We start from the raw sequence: 17026 nt of genomic DNA on the forward strand, positions 1-17026 counted from the left end.
TAACTTGACTTGATTGGCCCAGCTTAATGAGCTCAGGTCAGACCAACCCAATAAGCAAATAAGTGCAGACTATAAATGATTAGACTCTAATGTCTAATCTGAATTACAACTTAATTAAGAAAATTATAAAACTAATGAAGTCTAGGGTCTTTATTTCAGTTCCAGAATTGAGCCTTGGGCATTGAACCCAATGTCTCATCGCCCTTGATCCAACTCCGCCTGGTTGAACCGTATCAGCAAATCTCCCACCCAAACTCAAACTAAATAAGAAGGGAGGAAGGAGGACGTACCACAAATGAGAGGGTGTAATTGGATCGACTTTCTTCGATCGATGACAGAGACACAACCGAGGAGAGAGAAACAGAGCTTGGGGTGAGGGTTATGGTGGCCAAGAGAAATCGAGAGAGATGGAAGGGGGAGGAGTTAAAGATGGAGAAAGGGGCGCGGCGCTCAGCTCAAAGGTGAGAGCCCTTTGCACGCGACCACACTGCTAGTCATGTGCGAAACTTGCACATTGTCAGCACAAGTGTGAGAAGGGAAAAAGGAAAGAGGCAGACGTGCACCGCACGTGCCGACCACATTCTCTTATAGGACTAAAACTCGAACTAATTAAATAAGTAAATAAATGAAGCAAACATAATACTGTGATAGAGTAAATTAAACTTGTTTCCCAAAATATATTACCTCCAAAATGAGTCTTTTTTATTATAGCCGTAACTAAAATACTAAACTCATGAGAATTTTACATTTTTACTCAACCGCTAACTAATTCAGCATTTTTAATCTTATATTAAAATACCAAACATTTCAGCGTTTTATTTTGTCAAAGTTCAATTAAGTTAGTGGTTTAGCTGCTTAATTTAATCCTTTACTTCCATATGAAAGTGCTTTACCCTATAGGTAATATGCTTATAAGTTCAGCATTTTTGTAAAGCTACAATACATAGACCACTTTTGGTAATTAGATTGAGGGGTCGTCTATATTGATAAATAAAGTTTGGATCATCGTCAAAAACTCAATATAATAAGCAAAGGACTCGACTCAATCAGCTCCAAACTCAAGCTGCCCCGATCGTAACAAGTTGCATCAATTGTTCAGCATCAAGTTGAAAGATCCATCTTGTATTCACATCCGGATAAGATCCGAGTTATGTTTGGTTCATATTGCATCCATTTAACATCTTGACTAGTAGGTGATATCACAAAACACAGCAGTTTATAATGGCAATTATAATAGAATTTTTATTTTTCTGAAAACCTAGCAGTGCTATGACAACCATTTACATATGAAGCAGAATTGCTAATACACAACAAATCCGTAAAGGATAATGTAGTAGTTTTTCTATTGTTAAGTATATCATAAAGACCACAAATTACAGAGTGAAGTAAAATATTTCTCCCAGAACAGAACTTATGGACCGACCTATATCATCGTGTATCTAGACTCACCAATCAAAATAATTTACTTCAATAATTTTTCTAGCATGACCAATAACACCGTTTCAAGCAATGATCAGGAAATATTAAAGGGGTATTGAATGCTGAAATCCAGATGTCTTCTAATTTTTCTGGTGAAGCCACAGTACTCATGTATAAGCAGTTCCTATAGACCAGAGATCATTTAGTTAATTTTAGGAAAAGACCTACCATAGTTGAAGTAAACAGTACCTCTCATGGAGTCATTCTTCCCTTTCGGAGTTTCTCCAAGACCTTGAAAATCTATCTGCTCTTAAAAATCGTCTCTGATAATGTTCTTTGCTCACCAGCTCGGGTGGAAGTTCCGGTTCTGTATCAATCCATGTCTGCTTGGTAGGAACAATGACCTCAATACAAGGATCAATTATCCATCCAAAGAATAAGAACGAATTTAACTACAATGAAATTATCAAATTCATAATAGAGATAAGTATAGAAAACCTAGGGAGTGGAGTAAAAGATATAACAGAGGATTATATGACTATAAATTGTTAAATTGAATCATCATCAGCATATAAAGCAGGGGATAGTGTTAAAAGTAAAACTATGCATAGAAAGAGCTATATTTTAGGGGGTCATAAAATATAGACTTATGACAAATCACTACCTGATTTCAGTCCTCTATGCACCAGTCCATTACCTGACAAGCAAATTTGAGTGAGAAACGAACTTACATGAAAGACAGGATTATACAACATGGAAGGTAAAGAGATCAGCAATATGGATCACATTTTTGGCTCATCTAACCAGAAAAAGATCATCTTCCATTGCTACTACAATTAGGATGGGAGAAGATAATAAAAGGAAAAGAACAGAAAACTGAGCATCAAAAGAACCTTCTGGGCAAGAGATAGAGCAACCAATTCAAATCAATTATTATAACTGCAAGGGCAGAGGTAAAAAAGAGTAAGGAAATAAAATAAAAGGTGAGCATCAAAAGCAACCAATTCAAATCAATTATTATAACTGCAAGGGCAGAGGTAAAAAAGAGTAAGGAAATAAAATAAAAGGTGAGCATCAAAAGCAACATTTGGGTAAGCAATATAGCAACCAATTAGACCAATCGTATTGCATGCACGGAATGATATATTGACTAACAGAGTAGGTAGACTAGGTAAACACAACAATGCCAGAAAAGCAGAGTAGACAAAGTGCCAAAGTGAAAAAAGAGAGATTGCCTATACTGGATATATAATATTACACTGCAGAAACTACTTTCTGAATTTCATGTAATCGCAAACCTGCTGTGCAGTTATTTGGCCATAGCAGCTAATTCTAGTCAGAATTTGTGAGCAAGAGACACTAGAGCAGGATCTTGCAAACTTATTTAAGATATAAATTTTTGAAAGGATTGCCATTTTCAGTGTTCCAACTGTTGTCAAATATCAAGATTGAAAACAAATAACATTTGATACAAATTTAAGGTGGTAATCAGTATAATATATGGTTGTTTAGTGCCTCAAATCACCAGGTCAAACTTATTCTCATTATACAGAATATTTCTGGTAGCTGTAATTGTGAAATGAGAAATAAGTAATGTTAAATCTCTGAAAAAAAAATTAACACTTGTATAGCCTCTAAATGCATCTGAAGATCTGATAACTTTTAGTATCCAGAGGAGCAACCAAAGGATTAACATGTCCTAAAACATTTAACAAGGATTAAACATAATGTTTATAGTCCAACTCAGAACATAGAATCAAACTAGGAATTAGTAGTGAATTACAAGTTAGCTACATTTTGAAGTTTTGGCTAAAAGCCTAAAACTAGTGGAATCGCCAAATTCACCAAATAATGGTGATGGAATCCAATCAAATTGGCCGAAATTAGTTGACCTGTGAAGCATGGATACAGATATGAGATACGAGGATACGGAAATACGGATACGGAGATACGATAAATTCTTAAAAGTAGGATACGGATACAGCATGGATACACCAATAAATAAATAAATAATATATTTTTAATTTGTTGTCAACCAATATGACATATGGTAAAAGATGATTATCCCATAAATAATAAGATAAAAAGAAAGAAAGAAAGCTACATATTTAATATCTACATGCCTAAAACTTTAGAATAATATTGTAATATAAACTGATATGAAACTTAAAATATTAGTGAAACATCGAAACCTAATTCAACTATTAGTCTACAACTAATTTTGATCTTTAAATAGGTTTCAAGTTGTACGATTAATTCATTATCAAATAAACAAAGCCTTAAAGTATCATGAAGGATTAGACAATCATATATACATATAAAGTATATATTTTATATCATCTTTTAGCACAAAAAGAAAAAAGAAAAATGATTGGATGATCAAGAAATGTATCGGAGCCGTATAGGAGCCATATCCCGCCATATCGGAGCCGTATCGAAAAATTAAAATTAATTTTTTTAATTCGAATACTCCTTCAACCGTATCTGATATGTATCGGGCCATATCGGTGCCGTATCGATATCCGATACGTATCAGATACCGGTATGGAGGGGCAAACGAAGTATCTGTGCTTCATAGTAGTTGACAAAGGGCAAAACTGACAAGCTAACAAATTTTGAGACAACGGTTAGAGTATTAGATAAATTGATTCAAGTAGTATTCTCATGTAATATAACATGGTTTGACCAAGAATTCAAGTTTCGACCAATCCCGAGTCGAATCGGCTGAAATGGATTAGGATTGGCTGATCTTGATCCATTGTCGGCTAGATTGGCCAATACCCCATCAATGTCGGGTTGGGATTGACTGTTTAGGCTGATCCCGTTCTAGTAAGATCTATTGGTACGGGTTAGGTCCGACCCGTATCTAAACCGAGGACATCAAATAATTGAAGTCCCTAGTTTCTCTCTTTTGATTTCACTTAAGTTCATTCTGTCGGGTTAGTCGAACCGTCTTGTACTGTGGCCACCTATATATACTTAAGTGCGGACCACATTTCATATCATCAATTGAATTATTATCTTAACCTAATCTTCTCTCTCTCTCTCTCTCTCTCTCTCTCTCTTCCTCATGCATTTTCCCTTCCCTACGTCGAGCTCGACCACGGTCATGGCCACCACCACTTCGGTACTACCCCTTCATTCGACCAACCCCTCTCGTTCCGGAGAAACGATCCTCTTCTCCCCCCTCGTCTAAATCTCTGCCTTGCTCACCACCACCATCTTACCTTAAGTCCTGTCCATCCCGTACGTCTCATGCTCTCAAACCTTCTATCACTATTTTGATCATATCTCTCAATCTAACCGGCCAAACGCCATGATTTTGGGTCCATTGGATTCCTATCCTCCGAAAATTCACTCACAAAGTCCATCCCAAATTTTGTCAAGAACATTTACAGATCGGATCAAATCGGTTTGTAACATCTTTGGTATCAGATCATCAACCTTGGACCACACGAAAATTTCTAGGAGATGGCTGGATGTAGTAGGTGAGATGGAAAAGGGGGGAGAGAGTGGTCGGTGCCCAGCAGAAAGGGGAGGTCTAACAGTTGGAGGGAGGATGTCGACGGCCTTGGTGGCTTGCTCGGCTAAGGTTGAACAAAGTGGGGGGAGGAGAGACCAAGTTGAAGATGGAGAGATTAGAGACTAAGGAGAATGATTTGATTACTCAAGTATGCCCAAACCTAGTTGCACTCAACAATATATATTGGAGGCTAATCCGTTTAACTAAACTAATTAATTAAAGCAAGTTCAAACATCAAGAGCAACATCCAATTAAACCAACTAACAAATGCTGAAATAAAAATAGATCAAATACTGAGATAAGTAAGCTAGTTAGAAAAATAGCTCGAGCACATGAGCCCAATGACCATGAGGTAGCCCGATCTGACCCAGATCATATCAACCCTATTGGCAGCTGCTCGAATAGAGGTGATTAATCAAGATCGCACCCGAACGCATTGGAACCGTCAAGCACATCCATAGCCGATTTGATCCACCATGGTCTGATCTCCACCAAGGAGGTGCATTTTTATTGGTCTTTGTGGAGATATCCAAGTGGAGGCGAAAGCCCTGAGGCCGACGAGCATAGAGGAGATGGTCAAGGACGCATTGCTGATAAAGGAGAAACACCAAGAACTGAGGATGCATTAGCGACCACTTTGGACCGAATGAGACAATTGATAAAGGGCTCAACTAGGTGCACCCGTTGATGCTGCCACGACAAGTTGGAGAGCACCTACTGTAGGTGCTAGACTGAGGACCCCCTTGAGGCCCTCCGCCGACGTGAAGCATGCTTGAAGGGCCCTTAGACATACTCCCACACCTGTAATCAAAGATTCCATCTCTACAAATGTCACTAGTAATGCTAAAGTTTTGCTAGGAATTAGGAATGTAATTAACAAATTGGAGTCTGGCATTCATAAATAAATCATTTCCAATAGAGAAGTGAGTTATGATTCAATTAAGTAATTTTATTACTATTTGTTTCAAGTTTTATTAGTAGATTATAAAATATATGCAATAATATATTTCAGGTAAATAGACACAGATTGAGAGCTGCGTAATTCAATACTACTAAAGTTGCTACAACTTTATCTTATAATAGTCCAGTTGACTGGTGGTCTATTTATGGAAGGAGAAGGCATCAAATTTCACACCAATAGCAAAAAAAATCTTATGTTAAATTGTCTTTATCATAATGTGAAAAAATTTGAATATCTTCTCCATGACCCACATTAAAATACACAATCAATTGACGATTTAACAAGGATTAATTTACAAGAATTTAACAAGGATGGCAGAAAATAATTGGCTGATTAATTTACATCATATTTTTTATGAAAAAAATCCCTTTGACTTCATTGATCAGATAAATAGAGGACAGAACATTAGATAATAAAAATAACATATGATTAGATGAGCCATTAGAGGAGTCCACAATGAGGGCATAGGCAGGTACAAGTAATTCAGTAGCGAGAGATAGTACAGCCATCAATACTAATGATAACCCTGGTGATCCTGATAATAAACCTAATTGTGCGATCATCCCTTCCACAATAGCTACGGAAAGTCAAGGAGGTACAGGGATTGAGGACAAAATATCTAAGGATTTACATACATATCAGTAATGTTATGAAGATGGTTTTCCCTATGATTATAGTACATCGAGTATTTATTGTTTAGAATTATTACAAGATTCATATGATGGTTATTATTCTCCTCAGTTGTCTCCTCATTATCCTCAGATACAAGATCCACGTACTAATTATTATCTTGCTCAGATACAACAAGAGATAAAACTAGTAAGATATAATCCCTTTTTGGAGAACCAAGCCCTAGACATTATTATTTATAAATTTATGGTGATTATAATGATGACAACCACAAGAATATATAAGAGTTAGTTTAGTTATCATTAGAGTTTTGAGTAAATTAATATATTTTTTAGTTTTTAGGCTTCATATATGAGTTAATTTTTTTTTCTCACTTTCTTGTCATTTTTCCTAAATTTTTAGCAATTTTCCTGCATTTTTAAATGATATTTGAAATTTTACGTAATTAAAAAATAGTTCGATCCGATATAACTAAAATGTATTGTTTTTTTGACTAGCTGATCCTGATACCGATACCAATTTCGAAACCTTAGTTTTGACTTTAATGATTCTATAATCGTTTCCAATTTTGACCAAGGTTTCCATTATCGAGATCGGGGCTCGATATCGACCGTCCAGAAAAACGATACGTACCAACCGTTCGTATCAGATCAGACTATTTTTTAATTATATAAAATTCTAAATATTATTTAAAAATATAAAAATATTTAGAAAAAATGATAGAAAAATAAGAAACCAAAAATTACTCACATATAAAGTCTAAAATCTTAAAAAATGTATTAACTTACTTAAAATTTAAAACTTTGATGAATACCGAGCTGGTTCTCGTAAATTTCTAGTCTTCATCCTCATAATCACCATAAATTTATAAATATTAATATTTGGGACCTGATGCTCCAAAAAGTGATTCCATCATATTAGTCATATTTGATGGATCTTGTTGTGTGACTTGCATCTGAAGAGAATAATAACCAGCATTTGGATCTTGTGCCTGAGAATATTGAGAATAATAATTAGCATATGGATCTTGTGATGGCTCCAAATAATAAATACTCGATGTACCATAATCATAAGAAGCAACATTCTCATAACGACGTCGTTGATATGTATATACATCCTCAGTTTCTCTGTCTTCAATCCAAATGTAGATAAGACGATCTCACCACCATATGTATCATCAGGATTATGACTAGTACTGATAAATATACTATCTCTCGCTGCTGAACGACTCGTACCAACCTCTGCTCTCGTCGTGGTTTCCCCTAATATCTCATCTAACCATGGGTTATCTCTGTCATCTAATAACATGTCATCTATTTCTCTAATCCATGGAGTCAAAGGGTCTTCTTTATCAAAAAACATAATTTAAATCAATCAGTTGTTCATTTTTTGCCTTTCTTCTTAAATTTTTCTCCCTCAATCTCATATTATAATGACAAAAAACTGACTTCTCCAATCTTTCCATTCTCAATCAGTTGCATGTTTTTGTGTGGATTAAGAAGAAAGTAATCCAATTTTTTTCACACTATGATTAAGACATAGTTTGACTTAAAATTTTGTTTACTATTAGCGTCAAATTTAGTGCCTCCTCCCATTCATAGATAGACCACCATTCAGCTAGAGTGTTATGAAATATAGCTACAGCAACTTTAGCAGTACTGAATTGCCCAGCTCTCAATCTATATCTTTCCATCTGAAAACAGAAATATATTATTACATACTGGTTATATTGAAAGTTAAACTTAAAATAAATAATAATAAAATTATTTAATTAAATCATAACTCACTTTTTTATCGCAAAGGATTTGTTTATGAATATCATGCTCAAGCCTACTGATTACCTTCCTAACTCCCAACAAGACTTCACTATCATTATTGACATTTGTAGAGAATTGAAATCTTAGATTAAGAAAATATCCTGTAGAAATTTAAAATTTGTAAGCATTCAAGTTTTAAAATATTCATAAATAAAAGTAAATAGTAAATTAAAACTTAAAAGCATGCCTACCAACAGCGTGTTATCTCTATATAGTTGTCTATTCCATCTAGAATCAATCATCTTTCACCACTTTCTATAACTTTGACCCATATTTTTTTATTAATTATTTTGCTATATCCATTGCCTCATATAAGAAACTCATCTCAGACTTGTCATCACTGTCTACAAGTCTTAATACTTTAATAAGATGCTCAAATACTGCGGTGACAATTATAATATCATCCCAAAATGTATTTCCAAGAGTCAGATTTTTCAAAGTTTCACATAAAGATTTATTTCTAGGTTTCATATTATTAATTTTTATAGACCACTCCTGTGATGTAAACATCCGCATAATATCGTCCTTGTAACGCATGATGCTCTCCAAAGGTAAAAAGTGAGTGGCAAATCTAGTAACGCCGGGTCTGATGATCTCCCTACCACCAGTCATCTGCCTGAGTAAATTAAGAACCTAACTATGGTTATATATAAAATTTGTTAACCTCTGACATTCCTGTATGACCATGTCAATTTCAGGCTATTTTGCAATATCCTCTAACATTAAATCAATACAATATATAACATATGGCGTCCAATATAAATGAGGTCTTTTTATCATTAATAAATTTCCAACTGTTTATAATTTGCCCCATTATCCGTAACCACTTGACTACTCTTTTTTCATCGATTTCTTGTACCACCTCATCCATCAACTGACAAATATAATCAGCATTTTTGAAATGAGCAGTAGCATCCACAGACTTCAAAAATATTATCCCCATGCCAGAGTACACTAAAAAATTAATCATATTTATTCTATTTTGTGTACTCCACCTATCACACATCAGTGTACAACCAAATTCATCTCAATACCGTTTAAATATCTCAATATAAGTATGAAGTTCATCTAACTCTGAGTCAAGATATTTAGTAGCAATATCATTTGAACTAGGAGGCGGAACACTAGACCCTACTGATTATATAGTATCCACCAAAATGTGATAGTAAGGACTATCAGCTACAATGAAAAGAATATGGTTGTAGAAGAAAAATTTAGAGAGAGCCCTACCAATGTGTTTCTTTGTATTTTTAATTCATTTGAGAGTTGTCTTAATGGAAGTCTGCGTACGACTCTTTTTTTCTGAAGATATGTATCCATTGGTCCAATATTTCCAAACTCTGCTGTAACAACATAAGTCCTATGGGTAGAACTGTTGCTCCCATATTCTCTCTCCTCATATATTAACTGATCTAGATCTTTAAAAGTTACCACCAATGCTTCTTTTCATCTCTTCCTGTTCTCTATACATATTTCTGCTCTCTTTCATTGCCCTCCTCATCTATCTCTCCTCCTCATCCTCCTCACTTTGCTCACTACTATCATCATCAATGTGTATAGGATTATGCATCAATTCTTCACGAACCATTGACTCTCTAGTTGTGTAGATTGTTTATCCTTCTTTTTACCAATTAAATGAGCCAACATCCTCTTTCTAACTTCCAAGGACACTTGAGTGCAAACTGTTATATTTCTTTGTCTTACAGCTAAATGTTCTTTCAAACGGCTGACACCACCACTCATTTTTTTTCCACACTAGTTGTATTTAACACATCTTTTATCTTGCCCAATAGTGCTACAATGTTGCCACCCAATATCGGTATCATATGACTTCTCTTTTGGAGCCATTGATATTTTAACTCTGCAACTAAAAAACATAAACAAAAATCAAAATAAAATATAAAATAATTTAAAATTTATGAGGTAGAACACTAGGCCCAATAGTGCTGCTGCTGCAGGTGCTGAGCAGCATAACTGCATAAGTAACAGCAGCACTAAGTGACATTGGATCTGATGATCTCCCTACCACTAGTCATCTGCCTGAGTAAATTAAGAACCCAACCATGGTTACATATAAAATTTGTCAACCTCTGACCTTCATGTATGATCATGTTAATTTCAGACTCTTTTACAATATCTTCTAACATTAGATCAATACAATGTGCAGCACATGACGTCCAATATAAATGAGGTATTTTTATCATAAGTAAATTTCCAGCAACTTTATAACTTGCCCCATTATCAGTAACCACTTGGACTACTCTTTTTTCACCGATTTCTTATACCACATCATCTATCAATTGACAAATATAATCTATATTTTTTAAATGAGCAGTAGTATCCACAGACTTCAGAAATATTATCCTAATGTCAGAGTACATTAAGAAATTAAGTATATTTCTTCTGTTTTGTGTACTCCACCCATCACACATCAGCGTACACCCAAATTCATCCTAATACCGTTTAAATATCTCAATATATAAATATGAAGCTCATCTACCTCTGAGTTAAGATATTTAATAGCAATATCATTTGAACTAGGAGGCAAAACACCACTCTACTGATTGTATAACATCTACCATAGTGTGATAATAAGGACTATCAGCTACATTAAAAAGAATATGGTTGTAGAAGAAAAATTTAGAGACAGCCCTACCAATGTATTTCTTGGCATTTTTAATTCCTTTGAGAGTTGTCTTGATGAAAGCCTGTGTATGACCCTTTTTTTTTTGAAGATACGTATCCATTGGTCCAATATTTTCAGACTCTACTGTAACACCAGGAGTTCTAAAAGTAGAACTGTTGCCCCCATATTCTCTCTCCCTATATATTAATTGATATAAATCTCTGAAAGTTACCACTAGTGCTTGTTCTCATCTCTTCCTCTCCTCTATACATATTTCAGCTCTCTTAAATTGTCCTCCTCATCTGTCTCTCCTCCTCTCCACTCTGCTCACTGCTATCATCATCAATGCGTATAGGATTCTGCATCAATTCTTCACGAACCATTGACTCTCTTTGTTGTGTATATTGTTTATCCTTCTTTTTGCCAATTAAATAGCCAACATCTGCTTTCTAACTTCCAATGACACTTGAGTGCAAGCTGCTACATTTCCTTGTCTTCCAGCTAAATGTTCTTTCAAACGGCTAACACCACCACTCATTTTTCTTTCCACACCAATTGTATTTAACACATCTTTTATCTTGCCCAATAGTGCTGTAATGTTGCCACCCAATGTCAGTATCATATGACTTATCTTTGGAAGCCATTAATATTTTAACTCTATAACTAAAAAATATAAATCAAAATCAAAATCAAATATAAAATAATTTAAAATTTACAAAGATAAAACCCTCTCAATTTTTTTTCTATTTTTTTTTCTTTACTTCTTTCTAATTTTCAATTTCCACCCCTCTTTGTCTCTCTCAGCCTCTCAAGTTCTCAGCAACAGCAGGTGCTGTTGCTGCTCAGGTGTTGCTACTGTAGGTGTGCGCAATGAAAAAAAAAAGATTAGAAACTGCAAAAGAAACTCACCCGAGGTTGCCGGACGTCGAGGTCGTCGGATCTTTGTCGAACATCGCCGAAGGTCGAGATCACCGAAGATCTACTCAGTCGCCGGTGAGAAAGAGACCGGTGAGAAGAGACCCGTGAGAAAGAGAGAAAGAAGGAAAAGAGAAAAAGAAAGAAGAGAGAGAGGGAGAGAGAAAAGGGAGAAAGAAAGGCAGGTGGGTGGGGGGACATCAATTATTGATGTCCCTCGAGTCGGATCCGACCCGTTCCCACCCACCCATTTCGGTCGGGATCGGCCGACCCGACCGAAACGGATAGGGTTTCGACTAGGATCGAGATCGATTGAAATTGGGAACCTTAATTTTGACACAACTAGTTTGTATTGGAACTCTAAAGAATTTATATCACTACAAAGTCTAAAATAATTATTTATGTGGCTCTGCTGATCCAAATCCTAAAATTATATGTGATTACAAGAGGTTGTATTAGCCTATCAAGCACAAGTATGAACAGTTCGAAAGAATAATCTAGGTAGATGAGAGAAGATGTTATTGCGTTGAATCAGTAAAGCACAAATCTGAACCATAAATACAAACCACCTACCAAAGATTGATTACCAAAAACCTAACAAATAGGCAATGTCAAAAAGAAATGAGAAACCCATTTGATGCAATACATTTCTAATAAAAACTCTCCATAGTAGCATTTACTAGAAACTACATACTAAAGTAATCATTTTTCCTACAAAATCACAATAAAAGGTAAAGAGTATTCATTGTAAAATTCAACCAATAATTCCATTAAAAAGAGTTAAAAAAACATATAATGATTTCTATATAATCCAGATAGTAGAAAATTTCGAAAACCTGGTACTTGGCTGATAGGAGTTGGTTATCCAATTCTGTCACAGCTTCCTTTAGTCTACCCTCAGATAAAACTGGATGACTTTGCAACTCAAGAACGTTAATTAAACTATTCTAGTAATTCACTACATCCATGATTGTACAGAATTCGCTCTGAGGTAGTTTCAACAACAAGGAACCCTTAGTATTTAACTATATGGAATATGACACCAATTGGTTACAGAAATCTTCATCTCTAGACATATCTTTGTAAGATTACATAGTGGCCAGAATATTTTTTCACCACTGCATGAAAGCTATATCACTCAGCACATATATAATGGTAAAACAAGACAAATACAAGAAAACTGCTAATAAGCTTATTCTTCCAAAGAAAAGAATCACTAGTCACAATGACCGAAAACGTCACAGTAGAAGGTTTCATAATCTAACCCTGGTGGGAACTTGCTATCCGGCCGGGCTTCCACGCGCAGCCACCACAGCAAGACCTTCTTCCCACAGTTCCCCAGAGGCTCGACAAAGGAGGCATCAGTTAACAGAGCAAGTGGGCTCTCAATTCCCTCTCCGTTCTCACCCACAGCATCAAGATCCTTAATCCAATCAGGCTTGCTCTCAGCTTCTTTCCACAGCACTCTTGAGTCCAAAACAAACCCAGCCCACTCCATCTTCCCAGGCAGCAATGTGGCCATGTCTCCAACAAAGCTTGCGGTATTGCCTGCGTATGGAAAAGAATCAAAGGTGTACCAGCCAATCAAACCCCCGGACGAGTTACAAGCTGGCCCTTGGAGTGGAATAGGAGAATTCTGCTTCTCCTCACTCAGCTGTTGCATGGGCTCAGCACTCTCAGAGTGAGTGAGAATTCCAATCGAGATCGCAGCTATCCACTTCACCTTCTGGATCTCGTCAAAGAGCTCCATGCTGTGCACATTGCTGTCATCAGCAAAAACCACAATCCCCTCCATTTGCCGATCCCTAACCACTCTGAATACAACAAACCATTGAAACCTTTTATCAGATCTAATAGCAAAAGAAGCCAATTACCAAAAGTGGAGGTAATATACAACTGGATTTTACCTTAATCCGAGAAGCCGCATCCGGTTCTCCGTCTGGCGGCGCTCGGATAATTCGGTGGGCATCTTCTCAGGGAAGGGGATGTGGAGGAAGGGGACGCGAGATCGTGCAAGGAGGGAGGCTGTCTCATTGGAGAGCCCGCCGGCCTCGATTACAATCCAAGTGAGGGGATATGGGACGTTACGGAGGGAGTAGATGAGGCCGGTGAGGTGGAGGGCTTGGAAAGTGCGGGCGTAGGTGGGCGTGACGACGATGAGGGGACGGGGATTCTTGAGGCCGTACCACCGGCGCTGCTCGCTCTGGACGCGATCTATGATGTGGTGGGCGCGCATGACCTCGGTTGGATCGGGGTGGGGCCAGGGTCGGATCCGGATGCCGTGGCGACCAACGACCACGTGGCTCTGCGCAGAACTGGCGGTATCGTTGGTAAGAGGGAGGGAAGGCGGATGATGTGAGGGGTGGAAGGAGACGGTGATGGTCTCGGTAGTGGTGGTGGTGGTGGTGGTGGTGGTGGTAGTGGTGGTGGTGGCATGGAAGATCGGGACAGAGTTGTAGATCGTAGTGGTGGAGAAGAGGAGGAAGAAGATAAGGCGAGAGAAGCGGAAGCCGAGGACGAGGCTGACGAGGCAGCAGAGAGCGTGGAGGAGGAGCCAGAAGGCAGACGTCGATGATCGGACCGGTCCGTCGGAGGAGGCCGCAGATGCGGACAGGCTACAGCCGTCCGAAACCGACGAGGGCGGCCGGGAGGCGACGGCAGCCCGGCGGATGCCTTTGTTCTGGAACAAGGGCAACTTCATCTCTCCTTTTTCTTTTTCCTTTTTTTTGTTCTTTTCTCTGTCAAATTATTTGGAAGTAAAGGGGTGAAAGCTGGTGGGTCGATTTACTTTATTTAATAAATAATAGAGAGAGAGACGGAAAGGTACAGCAGAAGTCCTTCGACATGGGACTAGTAGGTAGGAGGGGACGATGGTTTAGACTGGAGGGAGACTTTGGAGTGAAGGTGTTACATGGTAAGGATGGATTTTGCAAGCAACTTTGGAGTGGTCATGCATTTTACTCATGCGTGTCGTAATATCAATTTGTAACTAGGTCCTACTTAGACACAAATATTAAAATTTCTCGTTTAATATTTACGGATAATCTGCTGATCATTACTATAGCAAATCATGTCAATCTTATGACAATTGATCATACTTTAAATACCTATTTTTCTCTTACCAATTAGAAAGTCAATAAGCTGAAATTAAACTTTTACCTCCCTTCCTAGATCACCCCTACTCTTAAGTCATATGCCTAGATCGTTACATTACTAAAGTCTCCTTCCCGTTCAATAATTTGGGCATTTAAAATCGTGCCAAGTCTAGATGGTCTAATTGAAAGAGATCCTCTCTCTCCTCTACCCTTAATTATTTGTCAGCCTATCAATTTTTCAATACGTTTGTCCCTATTTCTATCACTGATTCTATTATTAGGGATTTTCTTTGGAATAATGGTCTTGAAAACAGGCTATACATCACATTAGGCAGGAGATTATTACCAAGCCCAAGGCCAATAGGGTCTGGGCATTTGCTCTTTGAGAGGCTAGACTTGCCTTATGCCCCTAAGGCTTTCGAGCTTCTTCATAATGATAGGCTCCATCCTGATGAGTGCATGAAATTTAAATATGGTACCTTCTATCCTTGGAGACCCTCCCTCTATTTATTTATAAGAGCATCTCCAACCGGACTCCAAAACTCCAAATTTGGAGCCTGGTGGAGCTCCAACCGGGCTCTATATGGGGCTCTAAATTTGGAGCCATGAATAGTGGGGCTCCAAATTTGGAGCCCCACCATGAAAATGGAGCCGGGCTCCATTTGTCACATCAACTTTTTAAAAATGCCAAAATTGCCCAATAAGTGTTATATTCAATAATTTTAATTCCATTTGTATCCTTTGTTAAATAATTTAGTTAGTTAAGCTAAGTATATAATTAGTTTTACTAATCGGTTTTTAACAAAAATAATACCATTGGAAAAAGACAAGAAATTTATAGAAGAAGCAATATTCATTTTCAAGTCGGAGGTTCATCGCAAGAAGGTGGACACAATCAAGAAAGAGAAGGTGGCTACGGAACTGGAACTGGTGGCTACGGAATCGGAACTGGTGGATACGGAGATGACTTACCAGAATATTAAACATCTATTGCTTTTATTATGTTTGGTTAATTTCTGCTTATTTTAGGTAATGTAATTTTGATATTTTTAGTTAATGACATGTAATGCTTATTTCGATGTTTATTTCGTGTAATGTAATTTCGATGCATTTAATTAAAAAATTAGTAATTTAAAATTACTTCTAAAACTATTGAATATTAATCTTATTTTAAAGATCTCGATGAGAGTTTTCTAACTATATATTTTTTAATAAAAAATAATAACGCTAAGATGATCTATTAAGAAATTTAAAATAGCTAATATAATAATATATATTATATTATTTTATAATATATATGGAGCCCGGTGCATTGGAGTGCACCGGGCTCTTGCTCTATTTTTGGCTCCATATTTGGAGCCTTTGGGCTCCAAATATGGAGCAAGCATTGGAGATGCTCTAAGATATGCTCTTCCAATATTTAAGCATCTCGCTCATACTTTTGTTTCCCTAAGGGACGAATTTAAAACAAATTATTAACAATATAATACACCTTGCTATAGTCTTTTCTTATTCCATTAGTTATTTATTTTTAAAAAAATAAAGTTTATGTAGGTCGTATTCAAACGCAGAAAGGGGTACATTCCAACGCCTTTGCGAACGCTTACAGTTAGGACCAGCAGGAGATGAGCCTCAAATGAGTCCAAGTACTACAATTGATTTGTCTAATTTATTGGATAAATTTGCTGAATTGTTTGAGGAGCCAAAGGAGTTGCCACCGAGGCGAACATCCGACCATCATATAGAGATTATGCCTAGGGCTGCACCGATGAACGTGAGACCATATCAGTATCCATATGTGCAGAAGGAAGTTATCTCCAAGATGGTGGCCGAGATATTGGAGCAAGGCCTTATACAACCAAGACATAACTCTTAGTCATCGCCTGTGTTATTGGTGCGGAAGAAGGACGAGTCGTGGCATTTTTGTGTCGACTACTGGGCACTAAACGCTATTCGGAGTTAAAGAACCGAGGCAGTTTGCTGCTGGATCGCGGATGCATTCGGGTGGCAGAAATTATTGGAGCACTTTCATCAAACTCT

At 37.1% G+C, this 17026-nt stretch overlaps 1 protein-coding gene across 10 annotated transcripts; it reads right to left on the reverse strand.

Annotated features, from left to right (window-relative positions):
- Positions 1 to 1319: 1319 nt before the first annotated feature.
- Positions 1320 to 14845, reverse strand: LOC140800092 (probable beta-1,4-xylosyltransferase IRX14). Of its 10 annotated transcripts, none has more exons than XM_073154746.1 (7): positions 13799 to 14837; positions 13157 to 13705; positions 5624 to 5743; positions 5289 to 5532; positions 2084 to 2116; positions 1669 to 1802; positions 1320 to 1603 (listed from the first exon to the last, which is right to left on the reverse strand). In XM_073154746.1, exons 1-4 carry the CDS (start codon positions 14590 to 14592, stop codon positions 5388 to 5390), a joined length of 1608 nt encoding a protein of 535 aa, XP_073010847.1. In that variant the 5' UTR covers positions 14593 to 14837; the 3' UTR covers positions 1320 to 1603; positions 1669 to 1802; positions 2084 to 2116; positions 5289 to 5387. The 10 variants fall into 10 exon arrangements, with proteins under 10 accessions (XP_073010847.1, XP_073010848.1, XP_073010851.1 ...); XM_073154747.1 differs by having other exon boundaries at positions 5275 to 5532; XM_073154750.1 differs by lacking the exons at positions 5289 to 5532; positions 5624 to 5743 and adding an exon at positions 3214 to 3311.
- Positions 14846 to 17026: the final 2181 nt, after the last annotated feature.

The sequence above is a fragment of the Typha latifolia genome, chromosome 13 (assembly GCF_019914945.1).
Source record: "Typha latifolia isolate L0001 chromosome 13, TyphaL0001v2, whole genome shotgun sequence".
Taxonomy (NCBI): Eukaryota; Viridiplantae; Streptophyta; class Magnoliopsida; order Poales; family Typhaceae; genus Typha; species Typha latifolia.